A 13,402-nucleotide genomic window follows, 5' to 3' on the forward strand; every position below is an offset into this window, starting at 1 on the left:
AAACTCTAATGTCTCAGAATGGCGCACAGGCTCAATAACAAACCACCTCTCTAGACTTGTTTCTCATCGGTGGCACTGACATATCCTTTCTAGTTAGCCAAGACTTTTTAATGGCCCCGTAAATGGCCCAGATTCTTCTTAATCTACATACTTTACACAGTTTGTCTAACCTCCTGGAATGTTTTCTTCTCCTACCACATACTATAAAAATAAGTGTCCCAACAATTCCCAAACATCAGCACACATAAAAATCACCGGCATTGTTTTTAAAATGCTGATTCCCAGACTATAGCTCCAAAGACTGTTTCACTAGGTATGGGCCAGGGCCAGGAATCTGCAGCATTTTTAACAAGGAGTAGAGGGCCTGGGGCAGAGAAGGTAAACATCAAGAACACTCATGTGGTGATTCCACAATATGAAAAGATTGTACCACACTCATTTAAGATGTTTTTCTTCTGGTTTAGTTTATTAGATAATGCTATTCTGAGGTAAATGCCATAAGTATACCATGATATGAAAAACAAATAAGATGCTTAAATTTTTAACCAATTCACATTTATAAAGATTAATTTGTAATCCCAATAGGAATTCTTCCCTTCATAATATGCTTTGGTTGTCCTCAAAGGGGAAAAAATAAAAACAGAAGCTGAATGACATGACCACTTAAATATAAAAGACTGTTGTACTATGAAGACTACCAGGGGGACAACAGCTGCGTCGCCCAATCCTACACGAATTACTGGTCAAAGTACAATGCTCGCACCGTGTACATTTTACTTAAATTTCATCCTCATTATTTATTTTCTCAACAAAAAGAAGTAAGAATGAACTTTAAGTTAAAATATAAAAGGTAGTCATCACAATTTCTCAGTTATATAGTCTCAGATGTGGAAGACAGAACATTATAAAAGCCTCTAAGGAAATACTAGAGGAGACCCCATTTTTGTAAAAGGGTATAGATACTTAATTCCCCCCACCCCTACGGAAAGAAACAATAAGGTAGTAAACCAGTCAATTACCCCCAAATAGCTATACTAAATATATGACTGCCTGAAGTTTTTAGTTCAAAGAAGAAGTACCTCAGAGTTGCTCTGAAAAGTTTATGGGTGTTAATATGTCAAATAATTTTACCTCAAGTCAATCTAGATACACTATGGCTAAGACAAAAGGATTCATGGCCACCTGGAATCCATATTAGTATAATTAATTTAATAAAATACTTCCCAACTTCTCTACTGATTTTAACACACATTTAAGGTTACAAATATATTACTCTTAGAAACGGATTCCATTTCTCAGAATTTTGAAGCTTTCTGCTCTTCTCCTATTTAATGTTTGAGAGGAAGTGTGTTTAACCTAGGAATTCTGTGGTTTTATTTGCTTTTTGTTTGTTTATGGCTTAACTACAGTGGAGGAGAAACCGTAACTTTGTATTTTTATGAGGTCTTTTTCGAAGTGTCTTAAACACATTATTGGATGGTGTACAATTACTAAATTACAGAGAGTGAACTGCAGTGGCTCTCAGCCCTGCATGCACACTAGAACTACCCTGGGGAATCTGGGGAAAAAAAATGTCCATGCCAAACCCAGGCCCATCTAATCAGAATTTAGGGATGTGGTCCCAGCACCAGAATATATTCAAAGTGCCCCCTACTGCACAGGAGTCCTCATTAACATTTGAGTCAGCTGAGTCTATTGAGCCCCGAGAAGAATGAATGACTTTCTCACAATAAATTGCATGAAACAGAGAGCTCAATCCTGCCTCTCAGTACAGTTGGCACCTCTCCCTGCCCCATGAAGTTCCCTCTCTGCACATTCAAGGAGATAAGGCAGGATGAGACCCCCACCACCCCCACGGGGCAGCCTGTCCTAAACATTTTCATCTCTGAAGTGCCACTAGGTTAACAGGTGAACCAGAATTAAGAACCAACAAATGTGAAAATTCTGTTAGTTCTATCCATTAGACATACAACTCCACGGTTCTTAATGGGAAATAAGCAACTGACGAATGGAGTGAGTTGAAAAACACTGCTCACTTTGCTTTAGAATTGAAAAGTCAGAAAGGAAACTGTCATTTGAGTTTTAGTGGATATCAAATACATGGGTAAAGGGATACTGAGAGGTTTAGTTGCTTTTTTAATCCATAAGCACCATTTAAAAAAAAAGATTTGTTATATTTCTGTTGTAAGAACAGGGAGTAAAAATAGGAAGCATGTGCTGAAAATCTGTTTAGTTTTGTTGTTGTTTTAATTAAAGCCTTCAGTCCCTCACATGATCAAAGTGACTTACTGTCCCTCATCCCTTGGCATGTAAATTTTTACTGTACACAATTAAATTTCTAAATAAAGAAAAGAACACAGAGATGAAGAGATTACCTAGAAAGCTCCATATAAAAACATAATAGTTTAATTTTAGTGTGCGTACATCATTTCAATGATTCCCAGGATGAGGAATTCAGTAGGAGACAATCTTAAAAATAACCCACTACATTTCAAACTCTGATTTATCATTTAAATTGGAAAACAGAAGGTGAGAAAAAATTACATATTTCAATATCAGTACTTCAAAGATGAAATCCAAGCTGCTGTGATTTACTAAACTGATCCTAAATTCAATGAGTTTTACAAAATAATTAGCTTAATGGAAACTAGAAGTGCTTACACCCTACTTTAAGAAGCACCAGCATATTCTGAAAAACATGATGAATTTCAGTTGAACTGTAACCCAATTCCTTTAATCTCTGCAATAGGTCTTGCCCAATTCATCTTGCCTGCTTCAAAGTTATATTCAATATCTGGAAAATAGTATCTCTGAACAACAGTAATCTAAACCATCTCTTTTCATTTTATATTCTAGGATGGGGGGATTGTTGCTGTTATTTTTCCTTTGCTTAGCTATAGCATATTAATTCATGCTTTGGTCATAGTTTTGAAAGGAATTATATGCCAATATCTAGGCAATAGATACCCTTTTTTCCTAATTTAAAATAACTATGGGGTTGTACACTACAGTGGCAAATTTGTAATCAACTTAAAGATAATGTCTTAAAAGTACAATTAAACATGTCGTAACAGAATAAAACCCTGGTAATTACAAATAGTATGCTCGCTGGGGTTTTAAACAGCAGCATAAGACTAAGAAAAATCGCCACCTAGTGATGCACATGAAAACTGCAATTTGTTTTTGTTTAAAACGAGCACCCTGGAGGATTACTTCAACTTCATTTCTGAATGAATGAATAGCTATTACCTTCTCATGTGAATAGGAACTGGTTACAAGGGAAATGATGTTTTCAACTAGGTGTTTCTTTTTCCTTATTCTTATTCAGCATACTCAACCTTTTGCAAAGGCTTCAAGTTTTGGAAACCTTAACAGAGAAAAAGTTTTCTATCCAAAAGTAGGCTAATTGTATATGAACAGCCCAGATATTCCTATTATAAACAAAAGTGCCTAGAGTCTGCAGGGATCCTGAATTTCAGGTCACAAGGTGTTGACTTTAGCAACTCAGCAAGGCCATCTAATAACTGTGACCTAAAACCTATTTGTGTTAAGCAGTAAGACTTGCCTAGGGGAAAAGGTATTCTCAAGTGGGAAAAAAAGTAGATAATTTATACTTTTAACAACTTGATTTACTCTGACCTTGTTAGAAACAGGTTATAAAGTCCACGTATGATGATAATCTAAAAAATTCTGTAGACTCCATATTGATAAGAAGTTGTTGCCACAAATATAATCATGTCTCCAAGTCTTAAATTGGTCACATCATTTAGGAGTTAAGCCAATCATATACACTTATTTTACTGCAATGTTATCTATTGCACATGAGGACAAAGGAAGTTATGTGAATACATGATAACCAAAGTACATGTGTGTAAGTATGGGGCCATGTTAATAATAGCATTTCATATCTACCACTTGACCTATTTGACATTTTCCAAAATATCTTCCACAGTATGCTCTGAGACTAAAGTAGATATTATGTCAGTAGAGAAACATACGATAGAAAAAAGCAACTCACTTGAACAAATTAGTTTTTTACAAGACATTACCATTCTATTTTAAAGACAATTAACTATATTCAATAATCTGTCCTGACTTTTATCAGTCAATTCAATTAAGCCCTTCTTTGTTGAAAGATTTTTTTTTTTACTAACTAAACAATGTATACCATCTTCCAATCTCAATTTCATTAAGGAGATTATAGGTTTCTACAATATTTTATATATTTAAAATATTAAATAGTGAAAATCTGGGGGTAGCCAAAATTAAAGCCAAACTTTATGAACAGTAATCTACCAACCCCTTTTCATTAAAAACATACAAAATCAGTACTTTCTCCTGGAAACAGTAAGAAACACAATTTTAGTTTTTGTTTAATCTCAAAATGTCTATAATGTCTTAAAATTAAAAATGATAATATGACACTTTAAAAAAATGGATAGCTTAGTGTTTAAGAGGATGGGGGATAAGCTCTGAAATCAGACTGCCTGGGCTGATTTCAGATCTGCTACATGTTAGCTGGAGGAAGTTGGAAAAGTTAAGTCCTCACCTGTACATGGAGATATAATACCAACACTTCACCTACAAGGTTGTGCCAAGCATTTTATACCCATTAACTCATTTAACTCCCTCAGTAACCCCAAGGGTTTGGTAATGTTATCATGATCATTTTCTAGATAAACAAAGTGACACCTGGGAGGTGACATAACTTGCCCAAAATGGTGAAGGATGGCGCATACACCACCCCCAAATATGCCACTTTGGCATAAGGATGATTTTGAACTGAAAGCGAGAGATAAAACCCCTGTATGAAAGATGCCAGGAGGAACGAGATATTCTTCTCACCCGAGAGGACAAGTCGAGGCCAAGAGAACTATACAGACAGACCTTGTTAAAATCCTCTTATCTTCTGTTAGTCTCCCCATGTATTTTAGTCACTTTTCCACAACTGCCTCTTTACTTAACCTGATATATAAGCACTTCGGTTTTACCATTTCTTTTGGTCTTCATTTTTCTATGAGGGCTCCCATGGACATGTAACACTATTGTATGCTTTTCTCCTGTTAATCTGTCTTATGTCTATTTCATTCTCTCTACACTAAACTCACATCCTTTAAATGGTTATTTGATAACAAAAAGAATAATGTTGATTTCTATTCATGAAACAACAGAAAAAAGCAAGGTTCTCTGCCTCTGTTAAGATTACAGAAGCATTCTAGAATAAAGAATACAGAAGAGTTTGGAAAATCAGGCTTGATTGAAGCAAATTTCTGAGAGAAGAATTCATTGTGAAACTCCTGAAGAAGCAGAAACATCCCACCTCACAGGAGACCAGGGGCATCCCTGAAGTTTTTCTGTTAGCGAGGCAAATTCATTAAGTGAAAGGGAAGCGACGCTGGCAGCTTTCAAGGAGCAGGAGTTGGTGTTGACAGAGCCAGTTCTAACTGTGAAGCCAAGGCACTAATTCCTGCCATGCTAAGAAAGGCCAGATAACCAGCCGTGTTCACAGCACCCCACTTTATTCCAGTCAGACGGGGCCCCAGAAAAGTCACAGGCCCTGGTCAGACTACGCCCCGATATTTTATTTTGCTTCCAGTGCAGGGGATCTGGTCAAGAAAAAAACAACTCTGACCATCCCAGCTGCTGCCCCTGTCCCAAGATATATGAAGCAGATCCAGAAAAACATACAGGCCTGCCAGAACTTGCCTGTGGAAAAAGATGGATAATTCTATGGTAGCATTTAGCTATGAGAAAAACTCTACTCTGCTATCCCAGGAATCAAAGCCAGAACTGGGAGAGGCCAGAGAGAAAAAAACCTCTGTGTCCTTTCTGCGAGGGGCCAGATCCTGAAGACCAACGCTGAAGAGGCAGTGACCCACCCACCATACCTCAGAATGTGTGGGGTCAGAGGCATGGTGGGAACCCTAGCTCTGGGAAGGTCTAAGATGAAAATTCAGGATCACCCTTAAATCCTACCAATGGCAATGTCTGACTGGGCCAGGATAAAGAAAGAGGTGGGAAACCAGAACCTGGATGGGAAGACACCTGAGAAACATCTCAGGGAGAAGGCACCCTGAGTTCATGCAAATCCTCTCAGAGAAGGAGCCCAAATTTGGAGGTAGGAGGTCCAAAGAAGAAGAGAATGCCTGCCACACAGGGAAACAACACTGAGCTTTGGATCCTCTTCACCAGAATACAAATTCCTTCCTCGGGGAAAGGCACAATGACATGAAGAAAATGTTATTTTTCAACCCTGGCTGGCGTGGCTCAGTGGATTGAGTGCTGGCCTGTGAACCAAAGGGTTGCAGGTTTGATTTCCAGTCAGGGCACATGCCTGGGTTGTGGGCCAGGTCCCCAGTTGTGGGCGTGTGAGAGACAACCACACATTGATGTTTCCCTCCCTCTCTTTCTCCCTCCCTTCCCCTCTCTCTAAAAATAAATATATATAAAAATTTTTTTAATGTTTTCAGAATTCCCCTTGGGAAAAGTATAGTATTTAGTTACCAAAATATTTTTTTAAAACCACTAAAGTCTTAATAATTAGTAGCATTAATTTTATAATAGGAAATAAACTAGGCCTAAACTTTTAGGAGACACTATTTAATATTGGATTGAAAAGTGTACTGCAGTCAGCAAATATTTATATTTCAGATGCCTAACTTAATTAAAGATGCTAATTTAAAAAGAAAACCTTGCTATTTATAAAACAGAACTTGAAATTATAAGGATTCTTCCAGACTTCTGGTTTTTAACAATGAAAAAGGTTGACAAGCATTTCAGAGAGAAAAAAAAAAGGGGATAATTTTACAAACTTAATTTGCAGGACATGGCTAAACCAATATACAAGAAGAGTCTGACTTGATGACAGTGTTCTAAGTGATTAATGATCTTTATTTTTATAGATTTCATTTCACATAAATTAATTCAGAATCACAGGAAAATAATTTTAAAAATCAATCCTATAATTTTCAAGTAATCTTTTAAAAGAAAAATAATCCATAAAATTATTATTTCATTTCCTAAAAAGACTCACCTAAAAGGACAAATCCATCTGCTTCTTTCTCTGGTTCCAAGGGTGTTTTTGACTCTGGAGGCTTCCTGAAGAAGTGAAACATTGCTGCTGCTGGGATCTGAAATGGAAACACTATATAATGTCAGGTTCAAGTGAAACCGTAAAACTCTTACCCTTGCTAGTAAACCACCAAATATAAAGACATCATAATATCTACTGTTCAGGAATTCTATTACCCGACTTAAACACGTGAGCACTCCTCTCTAGGTGTGAGAAGACAAAGCCAGAAATTGCAGTGTAAAATCATATGTGCCTTGAGTCCCATCACCTCTCTCAATTCCTGAACATGCAGGAAATAATCCAAGAAATCACTACACGTAAAACTAAAATCAACAGATACCACCAGAACCTGGAAGGATCTCGCTTAACATAAACATAAATCATACACTTGCTTGAGAAAAGGGGGAAAATCCCTGTCATGCCATAAGTAGCTTAAAGCTCAGCAAGCTGGGACCACCTGAAAAAAAGAAGGCACTTCAAACAGCCTCTACAGTTGGTTATTTGATTCAGACACTCAGACACTCAAGAACTGTATCCACTATAAAATTTTGAATTCCCATCAGTGCAGATATATGTGTTGGTGAGATTATGGTGTGCTGCACCCAAACCACACACACACACACACACACCCCTCGCCCCTTCCTCCTCCCATCTTTGAACATTCGGGCTGGCCAACTATTCCTAGAAAACAACTGGGAAGAAAGTTTAAGGGACCTTGCCAGGACACAATACATTCTGAGGCCAGTCCCCATAAACACAGCAACGTAAGAGACAGCAAAGAAAAGAATAATCCTGGTGGCAGCAATGGCTCCACATTTTTGTTTTCCACCCACACCAGAAAATCAAGCGGGAGGGTTAGTAAAGACTTTCTGAGCGAAAGCCTTCTAGAAATTGAGACATGAACTGGGATTCATGTAGGTCGACCTGCCCTGAGCTGTAGATCCAAGTGGAAGGTAAAGGAGTCTATTTGTTGGCACAAAACATATCTGGCAGATTTCACTTTTTTTTTAAGTATATTTTATTGATTATGTTGTTACAGTAGTTCCAATTTTCTTTTCCTTTGCTCCCCTCCGCCCAGTACCTCCTTTCCTCCAGCAATCCCACCCCCGTTAGTTCATGTCCATGGGTAGATTTCACTTTTTAATGGAATAAAACAATGGAGAAGAAAAACACAAGCCATGTGAAAAAGAAAATGTTCTGGTAGAGGAAAGGAGCAGCCTCTGGAATCCTTGAAGGAAGAGCTTACAGCATATAGTGATGGATGCAAAAGAAAAGTCTGGAACTAGTTTGGCGCCCTCAATAGAGTACAGGAGACACAGCCTCTATGAAACTGGTGAAAAACAAGATTAGAGGAAAAAGCAGAAGGAAAAGATGAAAAGACAAGGAATGTAATGAAAAAAATAATTGAGTAAGATAAAAGAAACCCATGCAAGAAAGAAATGATATCAAAAAATAATTGGTTGCTTTCCATCAGGCATGTTCAAGTTCAGACTTAAAAGACTGGAAGAGGCAACTCAGTTCTTAACCCCAAGTGGTTAAAAATAGAATGAAGGCCTTTGAGGGAACAAAAGCTGATTAAAACTCAACCCCCGGTAAGGATCAAATCAAGGGTATAACCATCATCACACCTGACATTAAAACCTCCGCGTGGATTCACATGGCGCTTGGGAAATTCATTCACTCAGGATAAATGCTTCAGGAAAAAGATGAAGGGGGCAGGCCACCAACTGAAAGCTGGTAGAGAAAAGGATACCTTCAAATAAAGGAGGAAGGTGCACACGCAGGGGTAAAAAAGATGAGAAATATAAAAAACCTAAGTTACATTTAGCCAACATTGTAGGTCTGGCCATTGATACATGAAGCTGACTAGAATCAGATAAGAGGTCAGCAAAAATTTTGAGAGTTGTAGTGTGAAAACAACCAGTCTGGATTAGGAGAGGACCACAACCCTACAGACAGGAAGCTCCCAGAGAAAACTACTCAAGCCTCAAAGAAGGCCAATTCTCCAGTGCCAACTTCAGTGGTAGCCAAGGAAGTTACTAGAAAAGGAAGAAATTCTAAAAGAGTGGAGCCAATGGGCATGGAGAATAATAAACTGGGGTAGGGGGATCTTTCAGGAAGCAGAATCTGGGCATAATTAATGAACATTCTCCAACTCAAGGTGGGGGTCATCCCCCCCAAATGCCTGCTCAGTGGGACTTCAGAATAGCCACCGTTCTGCGACTGCTATACTTCCCATTCCTCCCCTCTCTGAATGGGAGTGGTTTTGCCAGTTATCTTTCCCAGTTCCACGAGGGTGGGAGCGGACACAAGGGACAGACTACTGGTCTTTTCATTTCATGAAGTCTCCAGACCAAGCGGTGCCACATCAGGCCCTGATGAAGAAATTCTGAACTTTGAGCATGATGCTATTGACTGAATGGGGCAATTGGGATTACTGCCCTGGGGGCCAGGGGGCAGCAGTCATTTTGCCCATGGCAGGAAGAGAGAGCTGAGTATATGGTGACCAGCAATGAGAACCCCAGAAACATGAGGGGTATTCACTGGCTCTTTTCCTTAAGGAGACCTACCAGGACTGCGTCATCTACCCTCCCTGAGGTACATGTGGCCCCGTGGCTTGCTTAGTTCACTGTGTCACATGGCATTAGAGTGCTATAAAAAGGAGCTTTGTGGACAGAGAAAGGCAGGCCCTTTAAAAAGTGGTTCCTATTCTAATGTATAAATAAAAGCTTTTGAATAGAAGGACTCAAATTTCCAATACCTTTTCATGTCTGGCCACAAAACAGAAATGGAACAAGCACAGGAAACATAAAGTGGTTCTGGGATGTCATTCTCAGGCCCCCAAACTTTAGACAGGTTGTTATGAAAGCCAGACCACACTCAGCTATAGTGTGAGAATCCCTTTTTAATGTAACTATTTTGTACAGAACTTATACCTTAAGTAACTTAGTGAAGCATTTATGTTTTTCATGACCTGAAGCATAAAACTGAAACAATCTACAGGCTGGCAATGCATAATGTTATATCCTGCCCCTTTAGAGCATCATAAAACTCCAGACATATTTAGAGGGATAATTTAGGCTCCAAGAGTCAAGACACTTCCAAGCATGGAAGAAACAGGTCAGGAATAAGAGACGGTAGCAGAGATGGTAAAAAAGAACTCAAATGGCAGCAAGGAGTAGTTGACTACAAATGTCCTTTGGAAGCAGCTCTAAAATTGTTACAGAAGGACCTGTCCTCCTCACACCCAGCATTCTGCCAGCCTGGCCACCATCTAACCCTTCCTCTGCAATGGTCCACCTCAAGATGTTTTCCCATGGGGACATAGTTCCAATTTTCCCTACAAGCCTCAGGATTCCTTTGTGTGATCAATCCTGCTGCTGACATTACTGATTCATTGCACTAGGGACCTCAAGTCAGTCAACGGTGTATCTTTTATAGGAGTTGCCCCGTGTGAAAAGACTATGTCTGAGACACTAGAATCTGTAACCACTTTATCTTTAGGCCATGATTTTTATTCATGTCACTGAAAAACACACACAGTGCTAGAAAAGTCTATCCTGGTAGGGCTGGCAATTACAATGCTAAGCTCTTCCCTCTGTGAGCCAGTCCTCACAGTGGGAAAGCGGCATGGTTAGCTGGGCCGCTCAGCAGCCAGATTTCGTTACCCTGCCTAAGACTAGAAACTGGGAAGGAAAAGGGGAGTAATTGTAAACCCCACTACAGTATGTCAAAATTCTTTACATACTCTGTCTTCTATGATCTTATTACAATCACCCACCAGGCACATATAATTAGTTAGTGCATAAGAATTGAGGTAAAGTAGGTCCGGGGTCGTGTGGTTAGTAAACAGCAGTGCTAGAATTTTAAACCAAGTCCTTAAGGCACCAGAACTGGATGCTTTTCATCAATAAAGCACCAGAGAGAAAAGGAGCCTGTCACACTTATGACATTTCTGTTGGACTTCAATATATGTCCCAATATTAGTCAAATACATTTGATTAATTTCATTTTTGTCTTTATTAATCCCTACTTTCCCAAGCCTTGCACAGCTCTATGTTCTGAAGATGTTTATGACTTCATCTTTGTTCAAGGCCCTTATGACATCTATGTTCAAGACCTTCACTTATTTTATATTTTAGAACCATTGATTAAGTGCTTAGCTCAGATACTGACTGAGCACTACAAATGCAGCGCTCAATTTATACTCAGGGGGAACAAACTGCGACTCCAGCCTATTATATTTCTGAGGCATTCCTTGGCACAAGGAAGTGTCATTTAAGAGCCCCATCCCCAAAGCGGAGACCTGTTATAGTCCCGCTGCCCTGAGTCCTCCTGCTTCTGATACACATGGCCTTGACAGCTGGGCTTTTTTTGCTTGGAGTTCTCAAGTGTACCCCATCTCGCTTCCTTATTTACAATTACAAGTGTGTGTGTGTGTGTTTTGTTTTTTTTTTAATTCTCTACAATGAACAATTTTTACACTTAGAAATGGAAAAAAAATACTAAAATTTATTCTGAAAAATACTTTATCATTTCTGAGCTGAGACCCAACTCAGCATAACCTCCTAATTCTCACACTTGAGAATCCTGGAGCTGCCCTTATATGGGCAATAAAGATATTTCCCTGCCCAAGCCACAGACTGGTTGGGAAAAAGAACACTTGCAAATCACAAATCTGATATAGGATACATGTATATACAATATATAAAGATGTGTGTAAGTAAAAGATATAAAAAAGTCTTAGCCATGGCTGAGTAGCTCAGTTGGTTAGAACATCATCCTGATGCTCCAAAGTTGCAGGTTCCTTCCCCAGTCAGGGCACAAACAAGATTCGACCAACGAATGCATAAATAAATGCAACAACAAATTGTTATTTATTTCTCTCTCACTCAAATCAATAAATAAAAATAATTTTTTTAATACAAAGAACTCTTAAAATTCAGTAATGTAAAAACAAATTAATAAAAGCTGGGGAGAAGACACGAATAGACATTTCACCAAAGAAGACATGTGAATAGCAAAAAAACACATGAAAGAATGCTCAACATCATTAGTCAATAGGCAAATGCAAATTAAAATCGCAATGAGATACCGATACATACCTATGAAAATATTTAAAATTAAAAAGGCTTGCCATGCCAAGCGTTGGCAAAAAAGGGGAGCAACTGGAACTCTGACACACTGCGGTAGGTGTGTAGTATCACACAATTACTCTAGATAACAATTTGGTAGTTTCCTAACAACATAAACATATACCTACCATATGACCCAGACCTTCTCCTTCTAGGTATTTACCTAAGAAAAATGAAAGCATATGTCCACAGTTGTACACAAATGCTATACAGCATTTTCTGTAATAGCCAAAAACTGGAAACAAGCCAAATGTCCAACAACAGATAAATGGATAAACAAACTGTTGGCATTTCCATAACACTACTCAACAAGAAAAGGAATGCAGACCGAAGATATGCAACAACAAGCATGAATGTCAACAAAAGTAAGCTAAGTGAAAGAAGCCAGACTAAAGAGAGTTTATACTGCATGATTCCATTTATATGAACTTCTAAGAAAATGCAAACTAATGCAAAATGACAGAAAGCAGATCAGTGGTTGCCGCAGGAATGGGGAGGTGCAGGGAGGGATCACAAAGGAGCACGGGGAAACTGGGGAGCGTGATGGATACGTTATCTTGATTGTGGTGATGGTTTGAGGGGTATAAACATACATCAAAACTCATGAAACTGAACACTTTCAATATGTGTGACTTGTATGTTGGGTTTTCGTTAAATACATTATTAGCACAACATTCTAGATGTCATATAAACATTGTTGTTCACAATTATTCAGAAAATTGTCTCAAATCTCTTAAACCGCTTTGTGCATGTTATAGATACAGCCTTTGTATTTTTTTTAAATTCATCTTTTCTTGAAGGATTTACACAAAAATTAAAAATGAAAGGAAGGTATCTTCACTATTCAAATGCTATAAACAGGCTGCAGATACAAGGACTAGCCTGATTGCCAGGTAGGGCAGACCCTGTAGCTCTGAAGGAGAGGAGGGTGAGGCAAGTAATGTACTTGTTTTTTTCCTGTTAGTCTAAGGCTTACCTTTTAAGTAATACTTCCCATGACAAAAGGATTAAAGGATTAAAGCAACTTTTTTGTTGTTGATTTTTTTTCTCAACTTTATTATCTTCCTTCAATTTCAACAGACTACAAGATAATGTAACTATACCACATAAACTGAAATTTCTGTTATCAATAAACAGCAGCCACTTAACTACAGTAAGAATAATATATAATATATACATACATATTTTCCTTCAC

General features: G+C 38.4%; 1 protein-coding gene across 2 annotated transcripts in view; it reads right to left on the reverse strand.

The window, feature by feature from the left end:
* Positions 1 to 13,402, reverse strand: part of UMAD1 (UBAP1-MVB12-associated (UMA) domain containing 1) — a 210,138-nt gene that overhangs the window by 181,380 nt on the left and 15,356 nt on the right. For both annotated transcript variants that reach the window (XM_090287195.1, XM_090287197.1), the window contains exon 2: positions 7,034 to 7,130. In XM_090287195.1, coding sequence (XP_090143321.1) covers positions 7,034 to 7,115 — 82 coding nt within the window. In that variant the 5' untranslated portion in view covers positions 7,116 to 7,130. The remainder of the gene's footprint in view (positions 1 to 7,033; positions 7,131 to 13,402) is intronic.

The sequence above is a fragment of the Furipterus horrens genome, unplaced genomic scaffold (assembly GCF_987537825.1).
Source record: "Furipterus horrens unplaced genomic scaffold, mFurHor1.1.pri manual_scaffold_9, whole genome shotgun sequence".
In the NCBI taxonomy this organism is placed as follows: domain Eukaryota; kingdom Metazoa; phylum Chordata; class Mammalia; order Chiroptera; family Furipteridae; genus Furipterus; species Furipterus horrens.